At 36.7% G+C, this 26,808-nt stretch overlaps 4 protein-coding genes across 7 annotated transcripts in view; 2 read left to right on the top strand and 2 right to left on the bottom strand.

Annotated features, from left to right (window-relative positions):
• RB195_008444 (uncharacterized protein) overlaps positions 1-5,007 on the bottom strand; it is a gene marked incomplete at both ends in the record, with an annotated part of 41,254 nt that extends 36,247 nt beyond the window's left edge. For both annotated transcript variants that reach the window (XM_064194946.1, XM_064194945.1), the window contains 3 exons: positions 2,168-2,224; positions 2,293-2,337; positions 4,905-5,007. In XM_064194946.1, coding sequence (XP_064046089.1) covers positions 2,168-2,224; positions 2,293-2,337; positions 4,905-5,007 — 205 coding nt within the window. The remainder of the gene's footprint in view (positions 1-2,167; positions 2,225-2,292; positions 2,338-4,904) is intronic.
• Positions 5,008-8,729: 3,722 nt separating this feature from the next.
• RB195_008443 (uncharacterized protein) lies at positions 8,730-13,036 on the bottom strand (the record flags this gene model as incomplete). Its single annotated transcript, XM_064194943.1, has 16 exons — positions 8,730-8,791; positions 8,996-9,151; positions 9,213-9,244; positions 9,323-9,433; positions 10,251-10,348; positions 10,474-10,544; positions 10,611-10,712; positions 10,772-10,860; positions 11,033-11,160; positions 11,456-11,581; positions 11,663-11,712; positions 11,781-11,873; positions 12,049-12,137; positions 12,204-12,310; positions 12,403-12,531; positions 12,929-13,036. 16 exons carry the CDS (start codon positions 13,034-13,036, stop codon positions 8,730-8,732), a joined length of 1,551 nt encoding a protein of 516 aa, XP_064046088.1.
• A 337-nt stretch (positions 13,037-13,373) lies between these two features.
• RB195_008442 (uncharacterized protein) lies at positions 13,374-16,219 on the top strand (the record flags this gene model as incomplete). Of its 3 annotated transcripts, XM_064194942.1 has the most annotated exons (7): positions 13,980-13,988; positions 14,072-14,112; positions 14,163-14,250; positions 14,441-14,536; positions 14,610-14,669; positions 15,961-16,082; positions 16,153-16,219. In XM_064194942.1, the coding sequence occupies 7 exons, from the start codon at positions 13,980-13,982 to the stop codon at positions 16,217-16,219; spliced, it is 483 nt and encodes a 160-aa protein (XP_064046087.1). The 3 variants fall into 3 exon arrangements, with proteins under 3 accessions (XP_064046086.1, XP_064046087.1, XP_013295665.2); XM_064194941.1 differs by lacking the exon at positions 13,980-13,988 and adding an exon at positions 13,374-13,395 and having other exon boundaries at positions 14,072-14,250; XM_013440211.2 differs by lacking the exon at positions 13,980-13,988 and having other exon boundaries at positions 14,110-14,250.
• Positions 16,220-22,812: 6,593 nt separating this feature from the next.
• Positions 22,813-26,223, top strand: RB195_008441 (uncharacterized protein; the record flags this gene model as incomplete). Its single annotated transcript, XM_013440209.2, has 7 exons — positions 22,813-22,932; positions 23,100-23,252; positions 23,457-23,630; positions 25,039-25,087; positions 25,152-25,247; positions 25,357-25,477; positions 26,157-26,223. 7 exons carry the CDS (start codon positions 22,813-22,815, stop codon positions 26,221-26,223), a joined length of 780 nt encoding a protein of 259 aa, XP_013295663.2.
• Positions 26,224-26,808: the final 585 nt, after the last annotated feature.

The raw sequence follows: 26,808 nt of genomic DNA, 5'->3' as shown, positions 1-26,808 counted from the left end.
AGCTGCTAGACAATGTTGATGTACAGCTTAGACACATGCTCGTAAACTTCAAAAGTTGAATTGAAATGAACGTGATGTTGGATCCCAAGCGGATTGATTAACACCGGATACTTCATCCACTTTATCCTTCTATTCTCTGCCTTTCCAAAGGAATTCGACAATAATAACAATTTTTTCATCCTTCAAATTAGTATAACGTTAATTTAAAAGAACCTATTTTGAAAAAAACTAGAATTTCAATCCTTTGAAATTGATCTGCATTGAAAAAAAAACTAAAATCAAATTTTTTAACTCCTAATTACATTCCTAAAAATGTAAAAGATATCAAAAATAGTACATAGGAAAATAGAAGCTTTATCGATCGACGGGATGAAAAAGAAAGGAGAAGAACTAAAAAAGATTGGAAAAGATTCGGTTGCGAATAAAGCTGGACAAAGAGGGGAAAGCAGTCAATAGTCAGTAAAATGATCAATAATTCTGGATGCTACTGAAAATTTCAGTTATTCCCACATTGATTCCTCATTCCTTCCACCGCCGGCTTCTTTTTCCTTGAAGAAATCACAACATAAACCGTAAAATGATTCATTTCACTCAGTCAAACGTTCCTAGAGGGCTATTCGTCCCCCTCAAAAAAAACTACCTGCGCTCTCATTCCAACGGAAATTCCTGGACTCTCGCATCACAGATCACCGAGTCAACAAAAAGAATCACCTTGTAACGCGTGTGATGAGCTTTTGGTGGTTTTTCGATGATTCAGATCAACGTGACTATTTTTTTTTCATGCAAATTCTAAAACCTACTTATTACTCTACTATTTACTACTATATACTATACTTTATCTGCTACTAACTACTCTATTTAAAAAAACATCAACCGAATAAATAATTAACAATAATTAATAATAACTAAATTCCCTAACAGCCTTGAAGTTTAAGTTAAAAGTTAGCTTAAACTAACTTCTATACTATATCAACTACTAACTACTCTATTTTTTGAAAAAAAAATCCACCAAATAAATAATTAACAGCGAATAAGGACAAAATAAAAACAAATAATTCATGAAGAAAGAAAAAAAACTGATAAACAATAAATCTGAGCACAAAAATGACCCACCCCATAGGCGAAGACGCGAATAACTGGGTTATTCTGTGAGATGCACCGGAACATTACGTCAACCGGGTAGATTTTAAAAAAAATTGGCGCGGATTAATTTGGGTCCGAAAATTCCCCGGAAAATTTTCCAGATGAATGGAAAAAAATCAGAAATAGATTTTCTTTCGGTCTAGTAACACTTATGTACTATTACCTTCCGGTTAAAGCTCCCAATCTAAGCATAATTATACAAGTATAAAGTATGTATAGTAATAAATTAGTATAGTATGTATATGAATATACAAAATTATTAAGGGAAACAGATTTTTTGAATCTGTAATAACCTTATTTAATTTAACCGCCAATTATAATCCTAAGAAATACTGCACTAATTTTTTAATTATGAATTACGGATAAGTTATGGGCAGATTCGTAGAATCTTTCCAAATTTCTGGGAAAAAATGCGTTAATTAAGTGAAATATGGATACCCAGGATGAAGAAAAAAATCGCGTAGGATCCTCCAAAAAAACACATAATGACGGGTAAAAAAGAGAAGAAGAAATTGTGAAATTCCTACAAAATGTTAGCGGATCAATTTGAAACCAAAAAAAAATTACTTATCAGAGACTTTGATACTCCGCGTTGCCAAATGATATTCATTTTTAGTGTCGTAGCACTGGAATTTGTTTTCTTTTTTTTTTTGTTATTCGGAGAAATAAATTTGTAGAATAGGAACATTATTTTTAACGTCACAGTACAAGCGTTTTTCTCTTTTCTTTTTTTTCTGCCATTCACAGGAACAAATTTGCAGAATAGGAATATCGGCCAACAAATTTTATTCAAATTCGACATAATGACTTAAAAATGCACCGACCAGAGTGTGTAGTCAGTGTATTCGCTATAATTTATGTATTTTGTATTTATGTTTATGTATTTTTGTGCATTTTATACGATTAAAAATATATCTTTTGTTCAATGATGCATAACAGTTTCGATGGCATTGATATATATTTCTAGAAGAAAAATCTCAAAAACAATCTTTTGTATTGTTAAAAAAAGTGCCAAAAACCTTACCTGATCCATTGCTATTCCGTCTTTCATTTGTTTCCATGAGTTCTTCAGGAACAACGTCTAAAATTCTCCTCCTTGTTGCTATTAAAAACATATATTCCGCATAAATGTATGTGTCACAAACTTACGAGAAATTTCACGGCCCTTCAATTGGATTTCAGGATCAGATGTATCTGAAAAATATATTTTCTAATTTCTCCTTTCAAATTGTCCTACATCATCCTATTTATCCTACACTTTATCCTTGTAATCCGAAGGGAAATCCACTTTTTTTATGTTCTCTTAGAATTTCGTCAAAAACACGACAGGTAATTATTTATTCAAATATAAATAGTAATAATAATAAAATAATCAATAATATAAATAATAATAATAAATATAAATAATAATTTTAAAAAAATTAGTTAACTCCATTCGATTGAAGTCCTTCGCCTATTATTATTCGCCTACGATCTCCGGCGGGAAATGCGGGACAGTTGGATCGTCACCTACGTAAAAAGTTGGTCCACAGTAACATTTTTCAGATTTGTTTCAACTGGACGCTTTTCATTTCTCATTGTAGCAAAATGACCTGTTTTCCTTTTTGTTGTGGAATGGCATTAAGCATAATAATGTAAATAAATTTAAATGTCCTTGTAAAACAAAAAGAAATCCACTTTTTTATGTCCTCTTAGTATTTCGTTAAAAACAACATGTAATGTTTTGTGATAGTGTGCCTGCGAGGTTTTTGGGTAATTATTTAAATTACTTCAATTATTTAAACTACTGCAATTTTGATTTAAATTAATTTCAATTTTAATTATTTGATAATTTATTATTAAACAACAGATAATTATTTACTCAAATAAAATTTCTTTTAAAAAATGTTAACTCCATAGATTGAAGTCCCTCATACTATTCCCCTACGATCTACGGTGAATATGGATCAGGTGGAGCCTCTATGTAAAAAGTTTCCCCATTTCCTATTGTATTCCCTTTTTCTTATTAATTATTTTGATTTCCTAATTAATTTCCTATTGTAGAAAAATATCTACTTGTTTTTTTTTCCGTTTTGGAGCGTATTAAATGTATCAAATTTGAATAAATAAATGAGAACACGTATACCGACTGGACGTAAGTACGGTCATCTATGTAGCACCATGCGACCGCTACACGCGTTCCACTCGCGGCGCGGTCACCCTCTGACCGTGAAAAGTTTCGCGCAGAAAAACAAGATCACGGAACATTTCCCAGACGCGGGCGCGTGTCGACTCATCCCCAGAGGCACGAACAGAATCCGTTCAACTTTGCTAAGTGCCAGCACAGAGAAGGAGACGATATTGCGGCGTGCGCGTCGCGGTCGCCCAGTGCAGCATAAGTCCCAGAAACTTGCACCTTCTCACAGGACACTTTTTGACCTGCCAATACTTTGCGATGCACATCTTGCGTGTGAGACTAGCTCTGCGTGCTGGTCCTCGGTGAGGATCATTTCTCGCCATGAGGATGAAAAGGATTCCCGCCGCCCTCGCACAAGAAACAGATGCTCCCACCCAGGATCACAAAGGAACGGTACAAGCCCTCTTCAAGATTTACAAATAGATGCAATGAAACAGGAAATACTACAGTAAATAATTATATAAATTGCAGCTAATTACAATCACATACAATTAATTAGGAATTAATTATAATTACAATACACTTGAATTACATACATTCTCAGACTGTTCTAATGCAAGCGTTGAATATTCTCATAAAAAAAATTCTCATAATCATAAAATCCTTTAAAATAGTTATTAACGTCCCTAAAGGCATCACCCCACAAATCTGAGGTGGTACGCATTTCAGATGGAGTATTAGTATACGGGATCGTAGATATGGAGAGGTGGGTGATGGTGAAGATGCGACGTGTGCACACGGCTGGCGTGCTCCAATCGAACTCATTGTAGAAAGTAACGCGCCGGAACACTCGAACTCGTATCTTCCGGGCCGTTTTCTACGGGAATTAGGAAGAAATGGACGGAATCACCCCTCTCTCCAAAATCTACGATCCCGTATACGAATACTCCACCGGAAATCCGTACCACCCCAGATTCGTGGAGTGATGCCTTAAAGCACATAAAGAGGAAAAGACCATACACCCACCTGATTGTTGCTGGCCCATTTCCGTATGCAGAGGTCCCCTTGTATCGGCCGAATATTAAGAAACAAAAACTTTTTCTCTTCCTGCACAGAGGATTTTCAGGAAAAGTAGAGGCCGAAAATGCGGGAAAGATCTATGAGGAAGGAATAAGGAATCTCGCTATGTTCGCCGTCGATTTATTTGCCATCGATAATACATCAAATAAACATGCATTTTTATGAAGGAATGTACGCTTCGAGTGACTGGGGGTTGGGCAGAGGTGAAACTCATAAAAACACAATTTTTTCTCGAATGTGTCATTTTTGTTTGTTCTACGCATTCGAGCTGTGAACCGTGGGGTCAATCACATCAAATTTGTGTACTTTTCCCTTTTATGAAAGGGAAGGGCGGAAAATTCTAGTAACATTATTGACATTATATGAAAAGAGTCGATAAGGATCAGAAGTGGTTGAACGAGCACTTGATTTTCGCCTTATTCCAGAAAAAAATCGATTTGGTACCATGTTAGGGTCCTATTTATTTCTGAGTTCAGTTCTGTAAATATTTTTGTTGTTGTTTTTGTTTTTGTTTTGTGAAAGTTTCGTAATTTTTTTTTACAATAAATGCATCTATTATAAATACCTGTAAATTGAGTAAGCAAATTCATTGTCCTTTCTCGAAACAACCCCGACAACGTAGCCGATGATTTTTCCGTAGAATCGCGTGATAACCTGATTGGTACCATTGCCAAACGTTTCCGTGGATCTGAAATAATTCCCCTTGAAAATCTTCTAATTTTTCATGGTGACAAAATCACTAGAAATTAAGAGCGTCTTCTACAGATTTAATAGGAGAAGGTGCGGTAAGACGAGAATAGCTGAAAAATTCCAGTCAAAAAAAAAATCTCACTGAGAAAAAAATTAGCAAAGACCTTAGACGTTAGACGCAAAGACAGCAGCAAAAGGCCTTAGACCTTTGAAAAGTTTGAACGTAGCGGTTACAAGATTGCAGTAAAAAAAAATAAAATTTCAAAATAAATAAATATCAGTTTTCAACCGATGGTTGTAAAGCACCGGGAAGGAAAATTCTACAGGTTCACAAAAAAAAAACTTCTTGATTGTTTTCCACGAAAAATTTCCGAAATAAGGATCGAAGGATCAACCGCAAACGAGAGCTATCTCAGCTGAAAGTGCGAATTTTTCTGAGAAAAAAAAAGATCTGGTTTATAAAAGAGCAGAAGATATTCTAAATATTTGAAAAAAAAGATCTCTAAATCCATTGACACTTGATGGATAGGTTCCCATATTTTTTTCTAACATCAAGGTTCTATTCTTAAAGAAGTAATGTTTGTCCTGGGTTTAGCCGTATCTTCCGACAACTGGAATCCGGAAATTGTTATCAACGAATTTTTCTATATATTCTACATCGGGAAAAATCTTTAAATATTCACAATTGGTTAAATGATTTCCGACAAATTTCATTTATGTGTTACAAATGCATTAGTCGATTTCTATTCTTAGTTTTTCTCATACTGCAATGCAATATTTGCATAAAACAGCCGTAAAAGGTGTTTTCCTTCCATGGAATAATTTCTTCCCAATTACGTGCTGCTGTAAAAGAATTTTTGGTTCTCTTTTTCGGAAAAAAAACTTTCTTTTTTGTAAAATAGGAGAATGTAGGGGGTTAGGAGTGGAGCTACCACATAAAGCTTGTATTTTCTAGTCTGAAATATAGTACCTGGAATAAGTACATAGATCCAGAGCACAAAAAACGAACTTGTCAGTTCTTCCGATAAAGCCACCTTTAAACCCCAACATAAAAACTCCCTTCTCTATTGAAAAAAAAAATTCAAGAAATCTAACTTTAAGAAGAAAAACCCTGGATTTCGGAATTTTTTCTATATACAACCCTTTGCAGAGACATTCATAGATTCAATTTAGATTTAGATTCAATTCAATTTAGATTTATAGATTCATTTATAGATTTAGATTTTATAGATCGAAAAACTCCAGCCTACAGTTCTCTAAATCCAGCCCTTTAAGATCGAGTAAAATGTATAGTCCACAAATCTCAAGAAATCTCAGAAAGTTCACTATTTGGGTTTTTGGTCTCGATTTTCATCGCTAAGCAAATATTCGGGGAAAAAAAATCCTGTCTTTCTCCGTTGGAAAAGACTAATGAAGCGAAAAATACCAGATTAATAGTAAAAATGTTTTAAGAACAAGTTACAAAAGTACAAGAATATGTCTCAAAAAGTTAAAATGTTCAGTAAACATTGAGCGCTTGGCTTCTTCGAGAGTGCGGTAAATTTTCTTCAGCCTCATTATTTTTATTTATTTATTTTAATTTTGTACTTTTCCGAAAATAAGCAGAATTTTGATTTTTTCGTCTTAGTATATTTCTTCAATAAAGTGTTCTGGATGCAGGATTGCACAGAGCAACATCTTCAATTAGAAGAAAAATTCATAGCTCTCCCGAAGCGGATCTAATTAACATAATAGTTAACAATTAATAACCTAATCTAATTATCTAATTAGTATAGCAATTAATAATTCATATAATATAATTAATGATAGTAATTTTGAGGAAACTAAACCAAGATTGATCGATTAAATCATTACACGACACTTTACGACAACTTAATCAAATTTAGCGTCAAAAATAAACAGAATGGTAGAGCATCACGGTGATGCAGCTTAATCGTCTTAGGTACGTATAGAAATACCGCCTCGGCAAAATTACCGCAGACAAACACATTCCGCCGCCACGACACGACAAGTCAAAAGTCAAAGTTTCACATGATTTCTTCTCAGAAATAGAACATATAGAAATATAACAAAGGTTTCTGAATCATAAAATGATATGGTATGAATCTGAAGATTCTGAACAAAGGAGAAGAACAATTCGAAGTTTCGAAAACTGTTAGAATAGGTTGAAGGATTTTTTTGAACGTCATCTTAGAAGTTCAAGTTTTTTTTTCAAGAAATGTTGTAGCTCAACTTTGAGAAGAGTCATATCGTGACCTTTGCGGCGCATTTTTTCATCGCATCAAAAAGTGAAATATGATTAATATTGAGAAAATTTGATAATCATCAACCATATCGGTCATTCAGTTCCATGATTAGTTTTTTAAAAATAATTAATAATTTAAGTTTCATTAAAGTAAAACAACAAAATGACCTAAAAAGTCGTTTTCTCGAGTTTTTACCTGGTACTGACCCACAAATCCTCTTCTCAAGCTATATTTTTCTAGCATTTTTAAGTCCATCAGCTTTCTTCTAGTATTTCATTTCTTACTGACCCCCACCCCCCCCCCCCCCCCCAAAATATACTTTTCTCAAGCTATATTTTTCAGCACTTGTAAGTATTTTAGCTATATTTTTCTGGTATTTTACTTCTTACTGACCCAAAAAATCCTCTTCGAAAGCTGTATTTTTCCGGCCTAAAAAGCTCTGTCTAGTTTTTTGCTTCCTCAACTTCAAAACGAAGTAACGATCAACGAATTGGCAGCATTCCAATCTCAAAATGTTGAACTACTGTCCAGCTAGTCTAGTATAAAACACCTACCTACCTCCTAAAGAAGAGAAAAATAGAAAAGTCAGTTGCAGGACCTGGAAAAGCCCCCTTGTCCTCACCGTATCACCCACATCCTTTTGACATGTTTCCAACTGAATTTTTGAGTGGAAAACACTTTCCTCCACACGGTTTCGCTCCTTCACTGTCGCCGTTCCGCCCACATTCTTCCTTGTTTACGTGTGCGAATGCGAACATAAACAGACAGATGAGTCACTGTAATAATATGTATATGTTTATTTACTTGTTTACAACATAAACTCGTCATTGGTATTTGCATTGTTCCAGAGAAAAACAACACGTATTGGTAGTCACTAGCGAGTTCCCTCATTTATTGTTGGAGACTTATTGAGAAAAAAGTAGTAAGAGTCAAAAAGGGCACCAAACAAAGTCGGCGAGGTCTTATTCTACGATTTCACTCATTTTCCAATCTTATATTTGCATCAACAAGTTCTTTCATAAGCACAATTCACTAATATCCCTGGATAATTCACTTCATTCGACTAAGATATCCGAAATTCACCCATCCACAACAATAACCGATGTACCAAAACACATAAATATTCATTCCATAACGTTCAAACGTCAAACAGACGATTTCACCATACAACAGACAACAATCACGTATCAAATCAACAATGAAAAACAATAAATTTCAAATATTTTTGAACATTCTCATATATCTTCAAAATTATCACAACGTTGAGAGCATAGAAACATTCAGTGAAAAGAAAACGATATTCTAAAAATGAGTTCCTCAAAATGAGAGCAAATTCTCATAGTAATAACAAGCAAGGCACGCGTGATAACTGAGCATTTGACAGTGTACCACTGCTTTCAACAAACATCTACACGTGATTGCGTTTTAAGGGGATGCTTACAAATTACTGGTAATCACTGGTGTTTATGTTTGCTACGGCGACCGCGACACGACCGCAACACACGTACTTTTCTCCCTGAAGTACAGTTCGCATTTGACTTTAATTCGATGAATTCTACAGGCGCATCACAGCAGTCTGTGCAAACATAAGTACCATCGCTTCTAATAATAGGGAATCTGACAAATAACTCATAGGTTCTCCTTCACTATGATCTACTTAGTGTTCCAAAAAAAAAAAGAAAAGAAATACACGACCATTACATTAAAACTAATCACTCACCAACAATTGAATCCCTAACCAGAGAAAGAACTACCGCATTATCACTGAGACGTCTGCTTTGTAGGACTCCCACGATTGCTATTCCTTCTTGTCCGACTCGGGCTCTTCGTCGGACTTCCACGAGAGCTATTCCTCCGTGTCCTAGCTGGGTACGACCTTGACAATGTAATATCGATACGCTTTCGGAGTTCGGCCCACCTCTCTAGCCAGAGCTGACGCTGTTCTAAGATGAGAGTCAGGTTCTCAGGGCTAAAACAAATCTTAAATACATACTCCTCTTCCATACCATGAAGTAATGCCATCATAAAAATCTGAATAAATAAATACCTTTCAAGAAAGACGGGATCAGGTAGAATCCGAAGTTTCCAGGTTTTATTACCAGGCACTGCGAAAGTGGAAAGTATTTCCTCGGCATCCCTCGTATTGATTTGAAAGCATCTGTAAAACATTTCATGTTTAAGCTTATTCAAAACATGCATCCAGAGAATATTGAATCGCGTGCTAAATTATTATATTGTAAAAGTCTCCTCCAACGTTTTTTTTAACACTCGCCGTATTCTACGGAGATATGGCTCGCTTGTCACCCTAGTCTGGTTTTAGTGCGGAGCTCGTATCCTCCGGTTGCTGGCTCTTCAGCCATCTTCAGCCACAAACACATCCTTGATGGAAATGTTGAGCAGGAGATCAAAGAAATATTCGGTGGATTCTTCTGTTCCCAACTCCAGTCCTTCTGGGAAGGTGGAATCGACAAATTTACAGAGCCTTGACATTGAGTGCCAAATGGACATGGTGCATATAGGTGATGTCCAGGTTTGTCAGTTCTTGGAAAATCAACAAAAGAGCATTATTCGAAAAAAAGGAAGCCGAAATCGTGAGCGATCATAAAAAGAGGAAAACAAAAACGTTATTGAAGCTAAAAACTAACACAAAACCAAAATGGATGTTATTTTTTATGATAATTATTTCTTCGATGCTATTCCCACTAAAGGATCTGGAAATGTACAAACACTCCCCTAAAATATACTGTGACCTTGAACGAATCAGAGAAATAAAAACTCAAAGAATAATCAATAAATAACGGGCTTAGACGAGATGGTGGCTCCATTCAAAACTTTGAGAGTTTACCGACGGCTATTGCGCAAAAATGCAAATCGCCATCGTAAATACTGCATAACCTCCCCTCTCTTTCCAATTCGTCTAACAAAATCGTCGAGTTCGATCGAATGAGGAGTACCTCCTCACATGAAAAACCTACTTGATGAGAAGTGCACGTGTAACTGGTTGGCACGCATCAATAAGACAGAGAGCAAGATCACGGGCATCCCGCCACATGCTCGCACGGCATTCGTCGAGCTGTAATTCTTCTAGTTGCTCACAGAAATATTTATTGACAAAAAAAAACTCAGATAATAGACTAATCCAAATATCAAAACCAAAATAAATAGTGTTGCAATGGAACGTGAAGATACAAAACCTACTTTTCCCGGTGCAGTCGAATGTGCACCGGTGAGATCGTGAAATAAGAAATCCGACTGTAAAACCCAAACACCTAAACACACGAGGTACTTCCGAAAATCATCTCCAAAAAAAAACGGAAAAAGAGGTATTGGGTTACCTTGAACTAGTCTTGCGCATTGCTTCAAATGCTCGATAATCTCTTCACGAGTAAGTGACGGATCTACTCTTTTCACTACATCATCGGTGGTTATTACTCGAGCTGAAATGAGAAAAATAAAAAAGATGCAAGTACTACACAGCTATCAAAATAGGACGTACACTTAAAAACTTGCGCTCGAACTTGTTGATGTATGGGCATTTCACGAATGCGTTGCTGTGAGACCAATAAATCACTACGGGTGAGATCGCTAAAAAAATCTCAATATATGACTATCTATACAACATATTCACTAAAATACTCGGCACAATGAACAAAACAAAAACAAATCCTGTTAAGAAACCTCCAGAAACATCCAAAAACCTAGTTTAATTGAAGTGAATATAAGAGAATTACTTCATTTCGATTAAACAAAAACTAACATTTGTTCCTTTTCTCCACAAACAATTCCATGTTCAACGAGATCTCGAGTATTTAATTCGCTTGAAGATCCTGGTTCATCCGTAGGGCAGACAGTCATCTGCGAGAACTTTTCCATTACTAGAGGATCCTGAATTCAAACTTATTTGTAGGAACTTTCAATCCTGAATTCAACTGCAAAAATATTCTGAATCGATTAAAAAGTCCATGTGTTTGTTTTTATTTGTGTTCGATCATGTGTTTCAGATCCAGGTGCAGTGAAGACTATTGATCGCATAGCGATACAGTATACAAAACACAACGGAACGACGGACAAAAATAAGTTGCAACGCTACGTTAGATGGTTTCGGATCCCAAATCCATAATAATAACACAAGTTGACGTTAATTTAAGAGCTAGAAGAAGTTGAATTGAGAACAACTAACATCTTTGAGGTGTACTTCCATTGGAATCCAAGAATCACTCGCAATCAATTTCTCCCTATGAAGAGCACTGGCTTCACGACGTTTCTTCTGTCTCTCTGTTTCTGGGCGCGAGAATTTCACGCGAATCTTAGAAATCAAAATGAAGCAATAAAGCTGCTATTTCACCAAAATTTACCGTCGAAAAAACACGAGAAATTTGCATAGTACCTGTTGTGCACTTCCACCAGCCGCTTCGCTATCTGATTCACCGTCTTCGCCTAGAAGTGCGTGGGAATGATTGTGTACACTTTTATGATATGATTTAGCGATTAAATTAGATACAAACCGTCATCGTCACGACCTTTGGAGGCGTTGTTAAGATGAGCAAGGGAACGATGCATCTCAAATGTTCCCGCAATAGGGTTTAGAAAAAATGTGTCTAAAAATACAAGATGGGCTGAAATTAACCCAAAAAAAAGAACACATATTTTTGTTTTGGATAACACGACGAAAGAAAAACTCTTATTAATAAATGTGAATGGTCTCTGAGTGAGAAGCGAAAATCAGACAACATAAAACAACTTTAGGGCAAAAAAAAAGTGGAGATCACTTACCACCACGGAAGTATCCCACGGCAAATTCAACATAATCATCCCTACGATATGCCCGACCTTCGTAGATCTCATCAAATTTAAGCTGTGGTCTTAAAAATAGCAAATTCGTGTGAGGCAGGAATCACAGTCACATTTCTGTAGTAGCTCAGACTTACACGCAGTTCTCCTGTTTCACCTCAGGTTGGGTCAACGCAGCAAATCGTTCAGCTTTTGCTTTGTCGAATGAACCACTTGAAATGTCCGCTGATAAGCGCATTTCCATCTGAAAAAGGCGATTTTCTAACTTTATAAAAAATTGAAAAGTGGCCTGTGTCCGTATAATTTCCAACGCGAGAAGAAGGAAAATCTCCTTACCACTCGTACATTCTTTTTGTAACGTGCACGCGGTTGTCTTTCCTGATTGAAAGCATCCTTTTTCCGTATGGGAAAGTGGATACGAAAAACTTCAGTGTTCGGTACTTCATTGCAAACCACTACGTCGAACTAAATTAGGTGACATTAGCTTAAAGCCGAAGAAATTTTCTCTTTTTCTCTTATCTCTCTTTTTTTCTTATTTTTCTACATCTTAAACTGAGAGAGGATCTCTAATAAAAGCAGAGCAGCATTCGCAAATTCCTTTCAAGGCTACAACTTAATTTTTAACTAGAAACTCAACGAAATCTTCGCAAGCTCCTCTCATCTAATTTCATTAAGTGCATTCGGCCCATAACGCACTTCCATCGCATCATTCTTTTCATCATTCCAGTACTATTTCCTTTTAGTTCAACAGAAAAAGCTCTCTTTTGTGTTTGTTGAGCTGGGATATCATATAAACCGCAGCCACAAATCAAAATATATCCGCCACATGAAAGTATAAAACAGATCCGGGGACCTCACGTACTTCCATGTCAATTTCATCATTCTGATCGTCCTCATCGTCGGATTCCACTCGCTTCTTGACATTTTGGGCTCGTTTCTTCTTTACTACGATGTCCTCATCATCATCCATTTCAAAGAGATCCTGGAATAGTTTTTTCAAGGGAAATAATGAGGCACCGATTATTGCACCATGCAGGAAGGAAAATGACTTTTGTGGAGAAAGAACTGCCAAGCTGTCCGGAAAGTTTAACGGACCAAGAGAAGAAGAATGGCATGAACCAAAAATAATGGAGAATGGACAAAATGGAAATCTGGAATGCATGAGGAAGAAGCAAATTTCACACGGATTAGACGAGACCGCTGCCACCATCCGGCACTGGTGAGTGCAGTTTTTAAAACGACAAAACGAGAGATAAGTCGCAATTACACCTGCTTTTTCGGAATCGACGTAGGAATTGGTCAACGACATGGAAGCTGATCTATCCCACAGTCGGTCTAGGTTCCATCTATTTTCTAAATCTCTCTTATCTAATTCAATTATAGTAGTATAAGTGGAAAATGTAGGGGTAAAGTGTCTTTGGGGGAGAGGGGCACTTAGTGGAGCCCTTATTTCTCAAAGTAAATAATCAAATCAGTCGGGTCCTAAGGCGTAAGCATTAGTCTTAGAGGATCTATGACATGTAAACTTGAGCTACTAAGAGAAAAAAAGCAAGTTAGAGCTTCGGGAAATAAGAGCGCCATTGAGTCCTCCCCCCAACGACAGTTTACCTAAATGTAGTTGTATGTGTAAAATGTATAAGGTGGAATTCATTCGAATTCCCTTCCGGCAGTGTTTGATTGTTGAGCTAATGTCAAAAAGAGTGACGCAGATTGTCTTCGAAATAGATTCTCTACCTCGATGTGAACGAATTTCCTGGAAAATGTTGTAGAAGGCAGCTCTATCTTCCGTTTTTCTCTTAGTTACTTTAGCTTACATGTCATAAATCCTCTAAGACTAATGCTTTGATCTTAGGGCTCCGACTGATTTAATTATTTATTTCCAGAAATAAAAGCCGAACTGAGTGGCCTCCAAGATGTATAATGTAATATATAGTGATATTTATACGGTCTAATGCTCAAATATATCTTTCCTCTACTCGTTTCTCGAACTGTTTAGTACTTTCAGAAAGGCACTGGAAAAGGAGTGCTTCTGGAAGGGAAAGGATGGTACGACAGAGCGGATGGGCTCGCACGGCGCTCTCTGTTGTTAATTTTAGTCAGAAGACTGGTTTTGGCCCGAACCGACTCTATCGGAAAGGACTTCACTTCGTCGGGACCGAACCGGACACTTTAAAGTATCATTTGGTAGGTACTCTCCAGTTCTTTTTCCTCCTATCTGTCATTCATTCTGTTTTTTATTCTATTGTTCTTACATTCTATCTTTTTTTTTTAAATAATTGATGGCAGAACGATGAGCAATGTTGTTTTCTTTGCTTTCTAGATTTGGTTTCAAGTTCTGCATAACTACATTAACCGTAAAGTGTTTCTATTTAAGCTTCAAAACAAGAAGCCTAGTGAACCGTATGGGCTTCAGGGCGTTAACCACCTTTTACCAGGAAAAGGTAAAATCCATTCCAGATTACCTGTTAAGGTGGGTCACCTTTCTTCAGTCTTTTCGTTTAAGTTTTCATGTGTCAAGGATTATATATCTTTTTATTGTACAGGTTCACATGAAAAAGGACAAAGTATACGCATGGTGTTCATGTGGGTACAGCGGAAATCAGGTGAGCTCATAATCGATACCATAAAAAAGTTAACTAGGCATATCGTAAAAGCAAGTTAGTATTATTTTTTTCTATTTCCACTCTTTTTAAACTTTTTTCCACTGTAGAAGAAGCCGTTGACATAGGAGTTTTGGAAAGATCGTAATTCTTTAACTATTATATTATACTCTCTCTATTGTCGTAGCGTCCTGAAGAGAGTGGGTAAAATTCACGGTGAGGGTGCGCATAAGCGTTCGACTTCAATTCTAAATCGTTTGAGGTTTACGAATTTCAAATCGAAAGTCTATGTAATGACATGCGGGGCGGGCCGATGGTTCAGTTTGTGTTTTTATGCTCCCAGACAGTTCCGGTACTAATTTACCGACGACGGAAAAATCAAAGATCTGGTTGGTTGGCACTAGGGCGGTTTTGAACCGTAGATCATTCAGTTACACTCGAACCTCTTACCCCCTGCACTAGAACCGTTCCTGATTCATGAGCTTTGATTCAGTGATTGATTGATGATTCATTTCTTTCTAGTATAAACCTGGGTGATAATTCGTGTAAGTACCTTGCTTTGAAAAGGATCCGAAAGAAACGAAGTGCTGACCTCTCTTCGTAACTTACCTTTTTGTTGACCAGCGAACCTCCTTTGAAGTCGACGACCCATAGCTTAAAATTTCAAGTACTACCCATTCCCCATTTGACTGTGCTATTGTGTTGCACCAGACGTTATAGTTCCTCGATTATTTTGTTACGTTCGGTCAAAAGTATACTTAAATTTATTTATAGGGGCGGATATGGCGCAGTCGGTTAGAGGTCCGTTTTAGCCACACGGTCGAGGGTTCGAAACGTCCCTAGTGCAAACCAAGCCTTTCCTCCCTCCGGCGTCGATAAACTGGTACCAAACTTGGCTGGGAGGATAAAAACACTGACTTGATCACCGGCTGGCCGCCGCAAGTCACTGTATAGGCCAAAACGCGTGCCAAAACCTCAACGATTACGAATTCCAGTAAAACGCGTTAGCACATCCCAAGTGGATTGATACGCCAGTGACTTGATTCTTTTATCCCTTTATTTATTTATTTGCGAATTCAAGCAGTGAAGCAAAAATTCCTGTTCAAAGTGTTCTTTGTTTCTCTTTAACAGTTATTCTCTGAGCCAGTCAATACTTTCAAGCAATTCGCAGTAAGATTTGACCTATCTTAGTTCAATCTATCACGATACGTAAAAATCTCATAAGGCGCCTTTTTAAAGGTTCACACTTTACCATAAAAATCCATTACAATGTTGTGATTGGTGTACTTTTCAGCCTCTTTGCGACGGATCCCACAACTCTATCCTAGTACCAAATTTGAAATTGAAACCAGTGCGATTCATTCCTGATGAAGACATTACTGTTTGGCTGTGCGATTGTAAACAAACAAACAATCGGTAAGCAAACTGACGTTTCTCTGCACGTTTCATTTCGAATCATATTCGTCATTATCCATATTACCTTCAGACCGTTCTGTGATGGATCCCATAAGAAAATCGTAGATAAAAGTAAAACCGATGGACTTTTTGATTGATGTTGATTTTACTTGTATAGTTGTTTCATAGTTTATAGGAAGAAATGTTATTGTTTTCTTTTTTCTTTTTGGAATACTGCATCAAACTAATAAAGACTAAGATTCTCAACGGTCAGTTATTTTTTTTTTGTGTTTAGAATGTTCCTTGATGAGAAATTAAAGTTAAAAAGATTAAATAGATGACTATCTTTAAAAAAATTAGAAGAAGTGTTGAGAAAGAGCATGGTTAACTAAAAGACGAATACTGTGAACTCAAAAAGGCTGGAAAGTTGTCAGCGTACAATGCAGATATTCGGCTTTCTTACGAATCCCTGAAGGTTTCCTAGGAATTGGACGACAAAAGTTTCTAAAATTTCGAGGGTGAGGTCCTGTGTACTCGCATTGTAATCACTTTCTGGCTGTAAAGTGTGGGACCAAATTTATTGGTTCTCATTAGTTTTCAGTTAGTAGACTCACTGACTTCTCATCTGAAAAATAACGAGGAATTCTGAGGTCTGGAATCTATCTGCGCTGTGGGATTTACGCCAAGACTGCGATCATAGTGATCACAAAATTCGAGGATTTCTATATGGATCTATAAACAGAGGACACAAATGCTTTCTATTTCTATTTCTTTCCATATACTCATCCTTAATCATACTTATGACATTGAACACGGCTTAAACTCCACAGGTACTGCTCAAGTTCCAGTTACATGACACTTCAGTGTGAGTGAGTCGTTTGTTACCGATACATTGTAAAGAAGAAATACTTTACTGCCTTCTGATGTAGTTCTGTGAGATAAAAAGATCGTTTTGCTTAGAGAATAGCAACAAAACGAAACATTTAGATGCATTACAGCTATATCAGTGGTCAAATCTGACTTTCTCTAGAAATAGTACCTTCACCGAATATCAGGACACAGCTGGATTACAGCACGAAATCACACGCATAAATCGTAACACCATCCGCCAAGTTTTTGTCGCAAAGTTGCTTCCACGAAAAATCGCTATAAATATAGCAAGGTCGAAACGATATGAAGCATGGTGGAGCTGCATAAACGGCGGATGATTGAAGCGCTGGATCGTAGCGGTTAGGATCGAGAGAGAGAGGATCCTTGCTAGTACTATTCTTCATTCTTCGTTGCCGTTTACGACTGTCCCTCAGAGATTCGAATCGCTACGCTCCGCCGCAGCCGCGTACGCAACTGCACCGTGTCGTTTTGACCCTACTGTACGATTATAGAGCTAGCGTTTGAATATTTATTGAATATAATATTCGTTTGAACATAATATTCTTTCTGGGGTACGTCGTAAACTTCAATTGAATTGACTGGTTATTTAAAGAAGAAGAAAAGAATGAAGAGGATCGAGGAGAAAGAAGAAGTTGGATAGGATTACAATGATGATTTAGCGTTCTGCACTTTACACAACTTGTGTTGCAATCAGTACAGAACAGAAGCGTTGTAAATATTTCTTCTGGAGTGTTGTTGTTTGTTGCGGCATGTTGAGCAGTAAAAATTTGAAAGAAATGAATAAGGACACTCGAAGAACAACAGAAGTCCGTAGTCGCCATGATCGGCAGCGGATCGTCAACCAAGTCAACCAGAGCACGTTAAGCTCAAGATTGGGGCAGAGAAGAAGAAAGGGGATAAAGAGTAGTTGGAACGAAGGATGCACTCAACCATGCTCCTATTGAACTGTACTCTTCTTGCATTTGGAGCGCGAAAACGTCCATGGGGCGCAAAAACTGTTCTTAACTGTCAGATGCTTTTACCATTTGACAATTTTGAAACGTTTGATAAGCATTTGACAAAGCTACGATTCATCAGCTGACAGATCATCACTCGATGTGAACAACTGAGTTAGTCGTTTACCTAAAACCTAAGCATTAGCCTTGAAAGATCCATGACATGGACTCTAAACCTACTAAGAGAAAAAAAGGAAAGTAGAGTTGGAATTAGTGATGTTTTGACTTCATCAAACTCTCCAAATAGAATTACTGGGAAACGTAACCGAAAATGTCCTGAGATATGTCGTCTCCAGAATCAGCATCTGACTGTGCACAGGGTTTTTTGCGCTCCATGGACGTTTTTTTCTACCTTTAAGTGCAGGTCGAGTACAGTTCGATAGGAGCATGTTTCGGTACCCCCCACCCAAAAAAATAATTTTACCCAGGAAAGGAATGCAGACACGCAGCGGTCAACCGATCAAACCTATTTGGGACCGACATAATCACTGAAAAGCTTTTCAACATTCCTGGTTGGATGGATTGCTAACCAACATTTCTTTATCTGCTAATTCTCTGGAAAGAACATAATAAAATTGCTGAAACACTGAAAAGCCGAGAAATTAGAAGTCACTAAAAACTAGCGACATCCTCACTGTGCATCATAGTGTGATCGATGGATCTACAGGTAATATCTTCGTGGTGGGAACCAATCCTAGCTTTTTCTTCAGTTCAAAAGCCAATCATTTCGGCATAATGACGCTCATGACACGGTCATAGAGATAAAGTGATAAAGTTTCTGGCGTTAATCAATCCGCTTGGGACCTGCGCCACCACGATTCACCTCGATTCGGAATCGTTTGAGGTTTACGAACATGTAACTGGCCTATACACTGACTAGCGAGGGCTAGCCGATGATCAAGTCATTGTTTTTACCCTCCCAGACAAGTCTGCTACCAATTTATCGACCCGGAGGGATGAAACATTTGGTGAGCACTAGGGCGGATTCGAACCTCCGATCGATCGTGCAGACAGCGGAACCTCTTACCGACTGCGCTACACCCGCTCATGCCACGGTCATATGCAACGTGAACTGCGTCGCGTAACTATAAATGAAAGCGTTCTGATCGGATTGTCTGTCACCCTTTATTTACTTCCGAACGGTTTGGATCAATTTCAATTTTCTATGTGGATAATTTAGATGGGAATCCTTAAGAATTAACGCTAGAACCAAGGAACTTGAAAATAATCCTGATTTCTTGTGGAAACTCTTTTCACAGTTACATAAAGTGACAATTTGATTAATGACGCAGTGTGAAGAGCAAAGCAGCACCGATGCGATAAACATAGCTGAAATATGCGGGTGTTCAAAGCTCACACAGAGAAACAGGAAGTTTTTAGAACAGTTGGCACGGTTAATGACGGAGTCGTTGAATTTACTGCATGATAAACGCATGATAGGGGATATAATGACAATTTCACGCGAAAATAAACCACATTTCGCAAGAGACAAAAGAAAAACATAACATTAATTGAAAAAAACGATGATCTTGCATGGTACCCGGAACGAATTCAACAACAATATTTCCTAGAAGCGCTGACAGAATTTTTTTGTATCGAGAAAAAAAGTTGTGAACATGCATAGGAATTTGTCTGATTTCCAACGTGAAAACAACAATTTTATTGTAGTTAGGAAGAATCAGAGGAATTAAGTTGTATAATTTTTCTAAATTGAAGTCGAATGTGAAAATGCTTCATAATGCGAATTTTTCGTCCCTAATCCAAGAGAAAGCTAATAATTTTATTGTAGTTCAGGAGAATTCTCGTGGAAAGAGTGTTTATAGTCGGCACCAATTATGTTCAACCGGGTGAACGCGCAATGGGTCTGCCACAGCGAGCCCTCTGACGCAAATACGCGCGCGCTCTCTCTCTCTTCCCACTGCCTTGTCCTAATCGATGGCGCATAGCGGTTACGAGCTTGAACGTACCTATACGGTGTCTAGAATAACTATGTAATTAGTTTATAAATAAAAAAAATAATACAAGTATAAAATAAATATAAATAAAAATAAATAATATAAAAGTAACATATAATATAATAATATAATAACAAATATATAAATAATAAGATAAATAAATAAAAAATAAATAAATAGCAATAAAGTTTCTTTTGTTCTATTACGCTTTTGATGACACGTCAATTCCTGGCCGCTGCTCACTTCTTCAAGGTAAATGTGTATAAAATTAAAATTAAATATAAAATTAGTGTATAAATAATGGTGTAAAAATTTAGAGTACTGTAGAAATCTTGCAATAAAGTTTTTTTATTCTTTCGCCTTTAATACGTATATTATTCACTTCTTCAAGGTAAATATGTATGAAATTAAAATTAATTAAATATAAAATTATGTATAAATAATAGTGTAAAATTTAGAGTACTGTAGAAATCTTGCAATAAAGTTTTTTTTGTTCTATTACGCTTTCGATGACGCGTCAATTTCTGCTCGATGCTCACTGCTTCAAGGTAAATGCACATGTCTGAGAGTCAACGGGAATGTCGCCTTGCCACATGCGTGTTCTATTTACTCTTTCTGCTGATCACGTTGTAATGTGTGCGGCATGGATTTCATCCGTATCACCTCTGATCATCACGATTGCTTCACGAAACGAACGAGATCTTCCAATTGAAAGCTCCAGATCAGCTCGCTAGGGTCATTTGCTCTCTGGAGTCAACCATATCCTTGTTATTTTGATAAATAATCTTGTCTGGTCTCACCCCGTCTGGTAGTTTGATTCCATCGAAAAATAGTTGCGATGGTAGTTCTTGTTCCGCAATGCGCCTGTTCCTCGTGAAATTTCCGGACGGCTGCACGAAACTACTTCTCCACAGCATTGCCCTTGCCCACTAGTCAATTGATAAGCGCAGTTACGTCAGAAACGCCCGGCTGAGCAACGTATTTTTTTTTTGTTCTTTAAAAATTGTTTTCTTAATTTTTTCCCTTAGAAATATGTTTTGTTTCTTCTCTAAAGACAGGAAAAGTTGTTTCTTGCTACGTCATGGAAAAAATGATTCAAGAAAGAAATATTAGTTACCTAAATTTTTGTTGAAATTAATAAAATGAAAAAAAATGAAAGTGGAAAATGAAAATAAAATGAGAATTTTCGCTAAACTATAGACAGATTATGCTTGAACTTTACTAGGTAAAGTTGAAATGTAAAGAAAAAGAAAGTAGAAGTAGAGAAAGTAAAAAAGTTTTGAAAATTTCAAAAAAATACTTTTAAATTTTGGCGAAATCTACAGAAAATTCTAAAAAAAAAGAAAAGAAAAATTTACTAGAACATTTTCTTTCTCGAAAAACGGGGATTTTTTCGGTTTTCTTTTTCTGGAAAAAGAACATGGGAAAATGCGGCGGCAAGCTGAACGCTATTTTTTTATTTTTAATTTACGAACAAATATATTCGTTGTTTCAATCTTGGCACGGATTGAATGTGAGAAAAATGGTAAAAATTTAAAAAAAAACATCCACAGGCACAGTTCTCTACGAAATACTCCACAATTCTTTATATAGAAAAATCAACATAATTTACTTTCATTTTCTAAGTACTTTACCCTCGTTAAGTATTTTACTTTGTTTGATTTGCTCGTTTTTGCAATAAGTGAGGGTGTTCCTCTTAACTTATATCGATTGGATGTTTAACTTACTCTTCAACCATTGCTCATCACTATTTACCAGGCAGTGTTTCTTGTCCTCGAGTCTCGGGCGGTTTGCGTCAGAAAATTTCCAACAGAAAATAATCGCAAACCCCTCCGAAAACACAAAAAGGTTTCGTGACCACATTTTTCATGGATGGATGAACGATCCTATCGTGCAGCATTTTTGAGGGTATTTGGATACAGAGCATATAGGAATTATATCAATTTCGTGTTTAGAAGATGTACGAACGTTTATCGTTGTTTCTTTCTTTTCTCTTCCTCTTTTCTTTTCTCAACTTTTCCGTTCTTCTTCACTAAATGAGGAAAATTTTGCATTCACATCGATTGTAGCACTCTTTTTCTCAGAGATATAACTACAGAACTCAATTAGACCCCAGAGATACACAGATGCCCGAAAAATTCACCTAATTTTTGACATTGATCCAGATATTGCAATTTTTCAATCTTTTTCAATCGTGATTTCACTGTTTTAGGGCGAAACTTACAAGAATTTCTAGTTATTACAATCTGAAAAAAAATCGATTTGAAAGATTTGAAGCTATACGGTTTCGAGGATTATTAGAAGATTATTTGCGAATAGATAAATCTATCGAATAGTTCTTCTTCAGGCAATTTTCCAGCGGAAAAATTCCGTTTTTCAACTTGTTGACCTCTTCTTTTTTTCCAGTTTTTTTTTTCAGGTTGAGTACCACCTTTTTTTTGTCATGATCCTGAACCGCTGCCTAATCTGCTCCACATTTACAGCTCATAAGGGAAAACATTATCGGAGACCGTTTCTCTTGCGTAGATCTCTTTTTTTGCAAAAAAAAAAATTGCATTTCTATAACTTTATTAGCTACTGCCATGGATATCCCTTATTTTTGCCGGCTAGTTGTGTCGTTGTGAATAAGTCGACCGCTGATAGCGCAAATTCATCTCTGTGTGATTAGAAATCTATCGTATCAACGGGAATTCTCTTACCATCTCCTTACGGTTCTCTACGTAAAATAACTTCTCGTAATTCGACTCGAAAATTAACTTGACTAGAACGGCACGTATCATGGCAGCGAATTTTGTTTTCTCCGCCGTCAGCAATTAATTTGTGACTGTGACTACCTGTATTTATAGCTATATTTCCTTCATTATTTATTTATTTCTCAATACCTGTATTTTTTTTGCTTTCCTTTTAGGAATGCGGGTGTGGGTAGCATCGCTAGTGTTTTATGCTTTTGTTTTTGCCATTTGTGAATTGTTACGCTATATAATCGTACGTCTACTACCAAAACGATTATCCACAGAGTTACTTTTGGAGGTAAGCGTTCAATATGGAAAAAATTCTGGAAGATGCATGTTCAACCGAGTGAACGCGACGCAACGTGCCTTGCAACGCGCGCCCCACTCTGGCGTCGATCGAAGGCGCGTCGCGGTCACTTGCATGAACATATTCTGCGCCGACTATAGACAGAGTTGCGTGTTTAGTTCGTTGGAACTCTTCAAATATGCACTCCAATGTTCGATGTCAACACTGTGTTGGACACGTACGGGTTATTCGGTGTATTCGTGGAGATCACTATTATCGAACTCGCTAACTGCTACTATCAGAGGGATGCCGTGGCGAATCCATGTCCCATTGTGAGTTTAGATAGGAAATTGGCGCAAATTGTTGCAATTTTTCACCATCACGTCATAATGAAGTTTTGAAAAAGTCGCGACGAACTTGCGCGTATTCCGCGCCACATTTCGTCCGTCCCTATCTTCAGGGACTGTTCGGAATTTTCTGGAAACTTTCACTTGAACCTGATGTAGGTACTACTGATAAACGTGTACTTAATCCAGGTTACTTCATGCTATCGACGTTCAAAAGCAGTACGACGAGCGGTTGCCGTTTTTGTGACACAAATGGCAGCCGCTTACTTGTCATACTTCCTGGCCAGATCATTCTGGAAGCTTGGCATTCATCCAGTTCATTCCGAACTTCTTGCTGCAGAGCATTGCACAGCGGATTTAACGGTATGATACAGAATATGAAGCATTATTCTATTATTATTCTATTACTACTCTACTTCTACTTCTACTATTATTCTTCTATTTTTCCCTTTTTTTTGACGAACCACAGGGTATATTGAGAAGGCTGATCCAATTTCAAAAGGTTTCGTTTTTTTTTTAGCATGTGAATATGGGACCTTGCAGTAAAATTAGTCAAAGGTATTGGAGAACACATCATAGGAGTAGCTGGTGAACTGGATCTTAAAATCAAACCTGAAGGATTTTGGAGAGAATCACTCCTGTATGCATTCTCAATTTATCCTGTATTTCGTCAAGAAAATTAATAACACATGTTTAAATGTAAAATAATAAATAATGTCATCCATATAATTTATGTAATTTTCTGACGTTGTCTTTGAATAATCCGTTTCCTAAATCATACCTTTTGGGATGACGAGGCGTTTGAGAGAGTAGATTACACGTGTGTTTGATTTTCCAGGCTCTGAAGAAGTCGACGACGCCGAAACGTTAGCCAGAATAAAGATCAATAACAATCTTGGTTCTGCTCAAAAAGAAGTACAATTAAAGTTGCAGATGCCAAGATTCAAAAAAAAAGGTCGAACTTGGGACTTCCTCTATGTAATGTCCGTAGATCCCTATTATTTACGTCTCCTAATCCACAGAGCACATCCACGTGATAGTCAAAATCATTCAATATCTAGACAAGCTCATTTCTATGCTGCTTCCACCTCGGACCCCATTCACAGTTCCCCGAAGGAGAGAGGACGTGGATGAGTGCTCCATGAGGAAAAAAGTTAAGGATCTGAGACGTGGCTGTATTTTGAGTGAAGTCAGAATCCAGAGAGTTTTACTTTCTTTATTTTATTGCTGAATTCCCATCTCAGCTGAACTTAAAGAGTGAAAATGACATCTACACGCACAACACATAAATCTATACTCAATTATTTACTTCAAAATTTATTATGAGCTCCAGTTTTGATTACTTTGAAAAAATATGTGAAATCTTCTGGGGGAGGGGAAAGGGATAAACTCTTTTGCATCCAGAAATAAGTTGAACCCACTAATATTTTTCTCTAAAATCTTAGAATTGCATAGTTCTTTATTTCGAAACGTTTTCGTTAAAACCCTCTATGGGAGCCGATTGAGACGATTTCATGGAATTTTTCAAATTCTTATTGGATAATGAAAGAAATACAGTAGTCAAAGCAAGACTTGTGCGCAATTATCTGCGCTTTCTCATTTCACTTTGTTTCTTCTTGTTTTTCTGTTTTTTTCTTGTTTTCTTTGCATTACCTTATACTGCTTTAAAAGAAATAGAATTTTATACTACTTTAAATTATTTTATACTACTTTTTAACAGTACTTTAAAAGAAAGTTTTTTTTTTTACTAGTTCATTTGATTCCGTTTCAGATAGCGGTCACTACTGGTTGCCTTATCGAAGGTGGTGCAACATTCATAGGTATAATTTCAAGAAACTTCCAGCATAACATTATTTCCATGATTTTCACAATGATCTCCTGCAGGAAAAGCTTTTGAGAAGTACAGTAGCGATTATTTCGAGGATTCATGGACATCCAGTGTTGCCTCCTGTATTTTCAGCGGGTTTCTTTGTGCCTTAGGTGAGCGCGCCGTGAAAGAGGAGTATTTGTAGTTTTACTGTTACCTTTACTAATCTACGAATCCATAAAAGTTAATTTCACGTCCATTGAATAAATAGAGTCTTTTTAGGCATCAATTACACAGGAATGTACGCGAATCCGTTGGTCGCATGGGCATGTACCTTTAATTGCGAAGGATTAACCCATGTCGGGCATTTGATGGTTTATTGGCTAAGTCCTTTAATTGGATGGTAAGTTTTTCAAAGAAAATCTGCGCTTTCAAACTCTTCTGATTTTGTGGTTAGAAAAAAAAGAAAAGAAAAGAAAAAAGATCAAAAATCTAACGAATAATATGTGCCTGTGTTCAACCGGGTGGACGCGACGGGTCTCCCGCAGCACAGCACTCCCCCTTTCTCGGCCGCGCCTCAATCCAAGGCGGTTCGTGGTCGAGCGGTTGAGCACACGGTGCCGAGTATAAAATCAATAATATAGCTAATAATATAATATCAATAATAATATAACTATAATAAACTATAATGACTATAATACACTATATAATGACTATAATAACTACAATAAACTATATATAATAACTATAATAACAATAATAATATAACACTGATTATACTATATAATAATATAAAACAAATAACTATAACAATATACTATTTATAGTACTGTATTATAATATAAAATAAATAACTATAATAACTGTAGTAATATAATACTAATCACAATATATAATAATATGGAATAAATAAGTATAACAACTATAATAATATAATGCTAATAATACTATATAATAATATGAATTAAATCATTGTATTAACATAAAACCATTAACGATATATCATAATATAAAATCCTAATGACAATAATAGTAAAACTACAATAAATACACTCAATTCGGATATATACCCCGCTTTATAGGTATCTGGCTGAATTGATGTTCGGTGACGATGATGAGGAAGAGGAACGAGAAAAGAAGAACGATTAGCTAGTACTAAAGCAGAAGGACGGGTTTTTTTTATTGGAGGAAGACAGGAGATTCATTTGTATGAATGAACAAACAAATCCAGCCTCAATCGCTGGATTCTTCGTGTACATGCCAATTTATACGAGATGTGTTCACGTAGGGACGTAATAACGAGTAGATCAAAATGCGGACAAATGACTTCAGCCGTACCCCCTAGCTAGGGAATTCATCAAAGTTCCATAAAATTCGAGTACTTTACAGCGGCCGCCGAAATCCTTGGATACGAGGCATTAGGTAGCGACGGTCCGGAAGAGTTGTTTTTGGTTATGATCCAGATGCAATTAAATCTCCTTTTAACATAAGATTCACTTCCCACCAGGCTTTTTTTTGCAAATCTTATCGACGGAATTGAAAATGAAATTGTGTAATGACGGAAAAAAAATGAAAAGAAAATATGAAAATGTTTGACTTTATATTTAATTCCCCTGCTAATGCCCTATATTTCAAAGTCCTTCAATACTTGATGCATTTTTTGCAAAAAGGTAAAATCGATCGAACGATCTATTGCCTAAAATTTCCGTGGAATGATGTCTCGTCGTGCGTGCA

Source organism: Necator americanus, chromosome III (genome assembly GCF_031761385.1).
Source record: "Necator americanus strain Aroian chromosome III, whole genome shotgun sequence".
Classification (NCBI taxonomy): domain Eukaryota; kingdom Metazoa; phylum Nematoda; class Chromadorea; order Rhabditida; family Ancylostomatidae; genus Necator; species Necator americanus.
The sequence above is the reverse complement of the archived record's forward strand: the minus strand, read 5'-3'. Positions and strand labels throughout refer to the sequence as shown.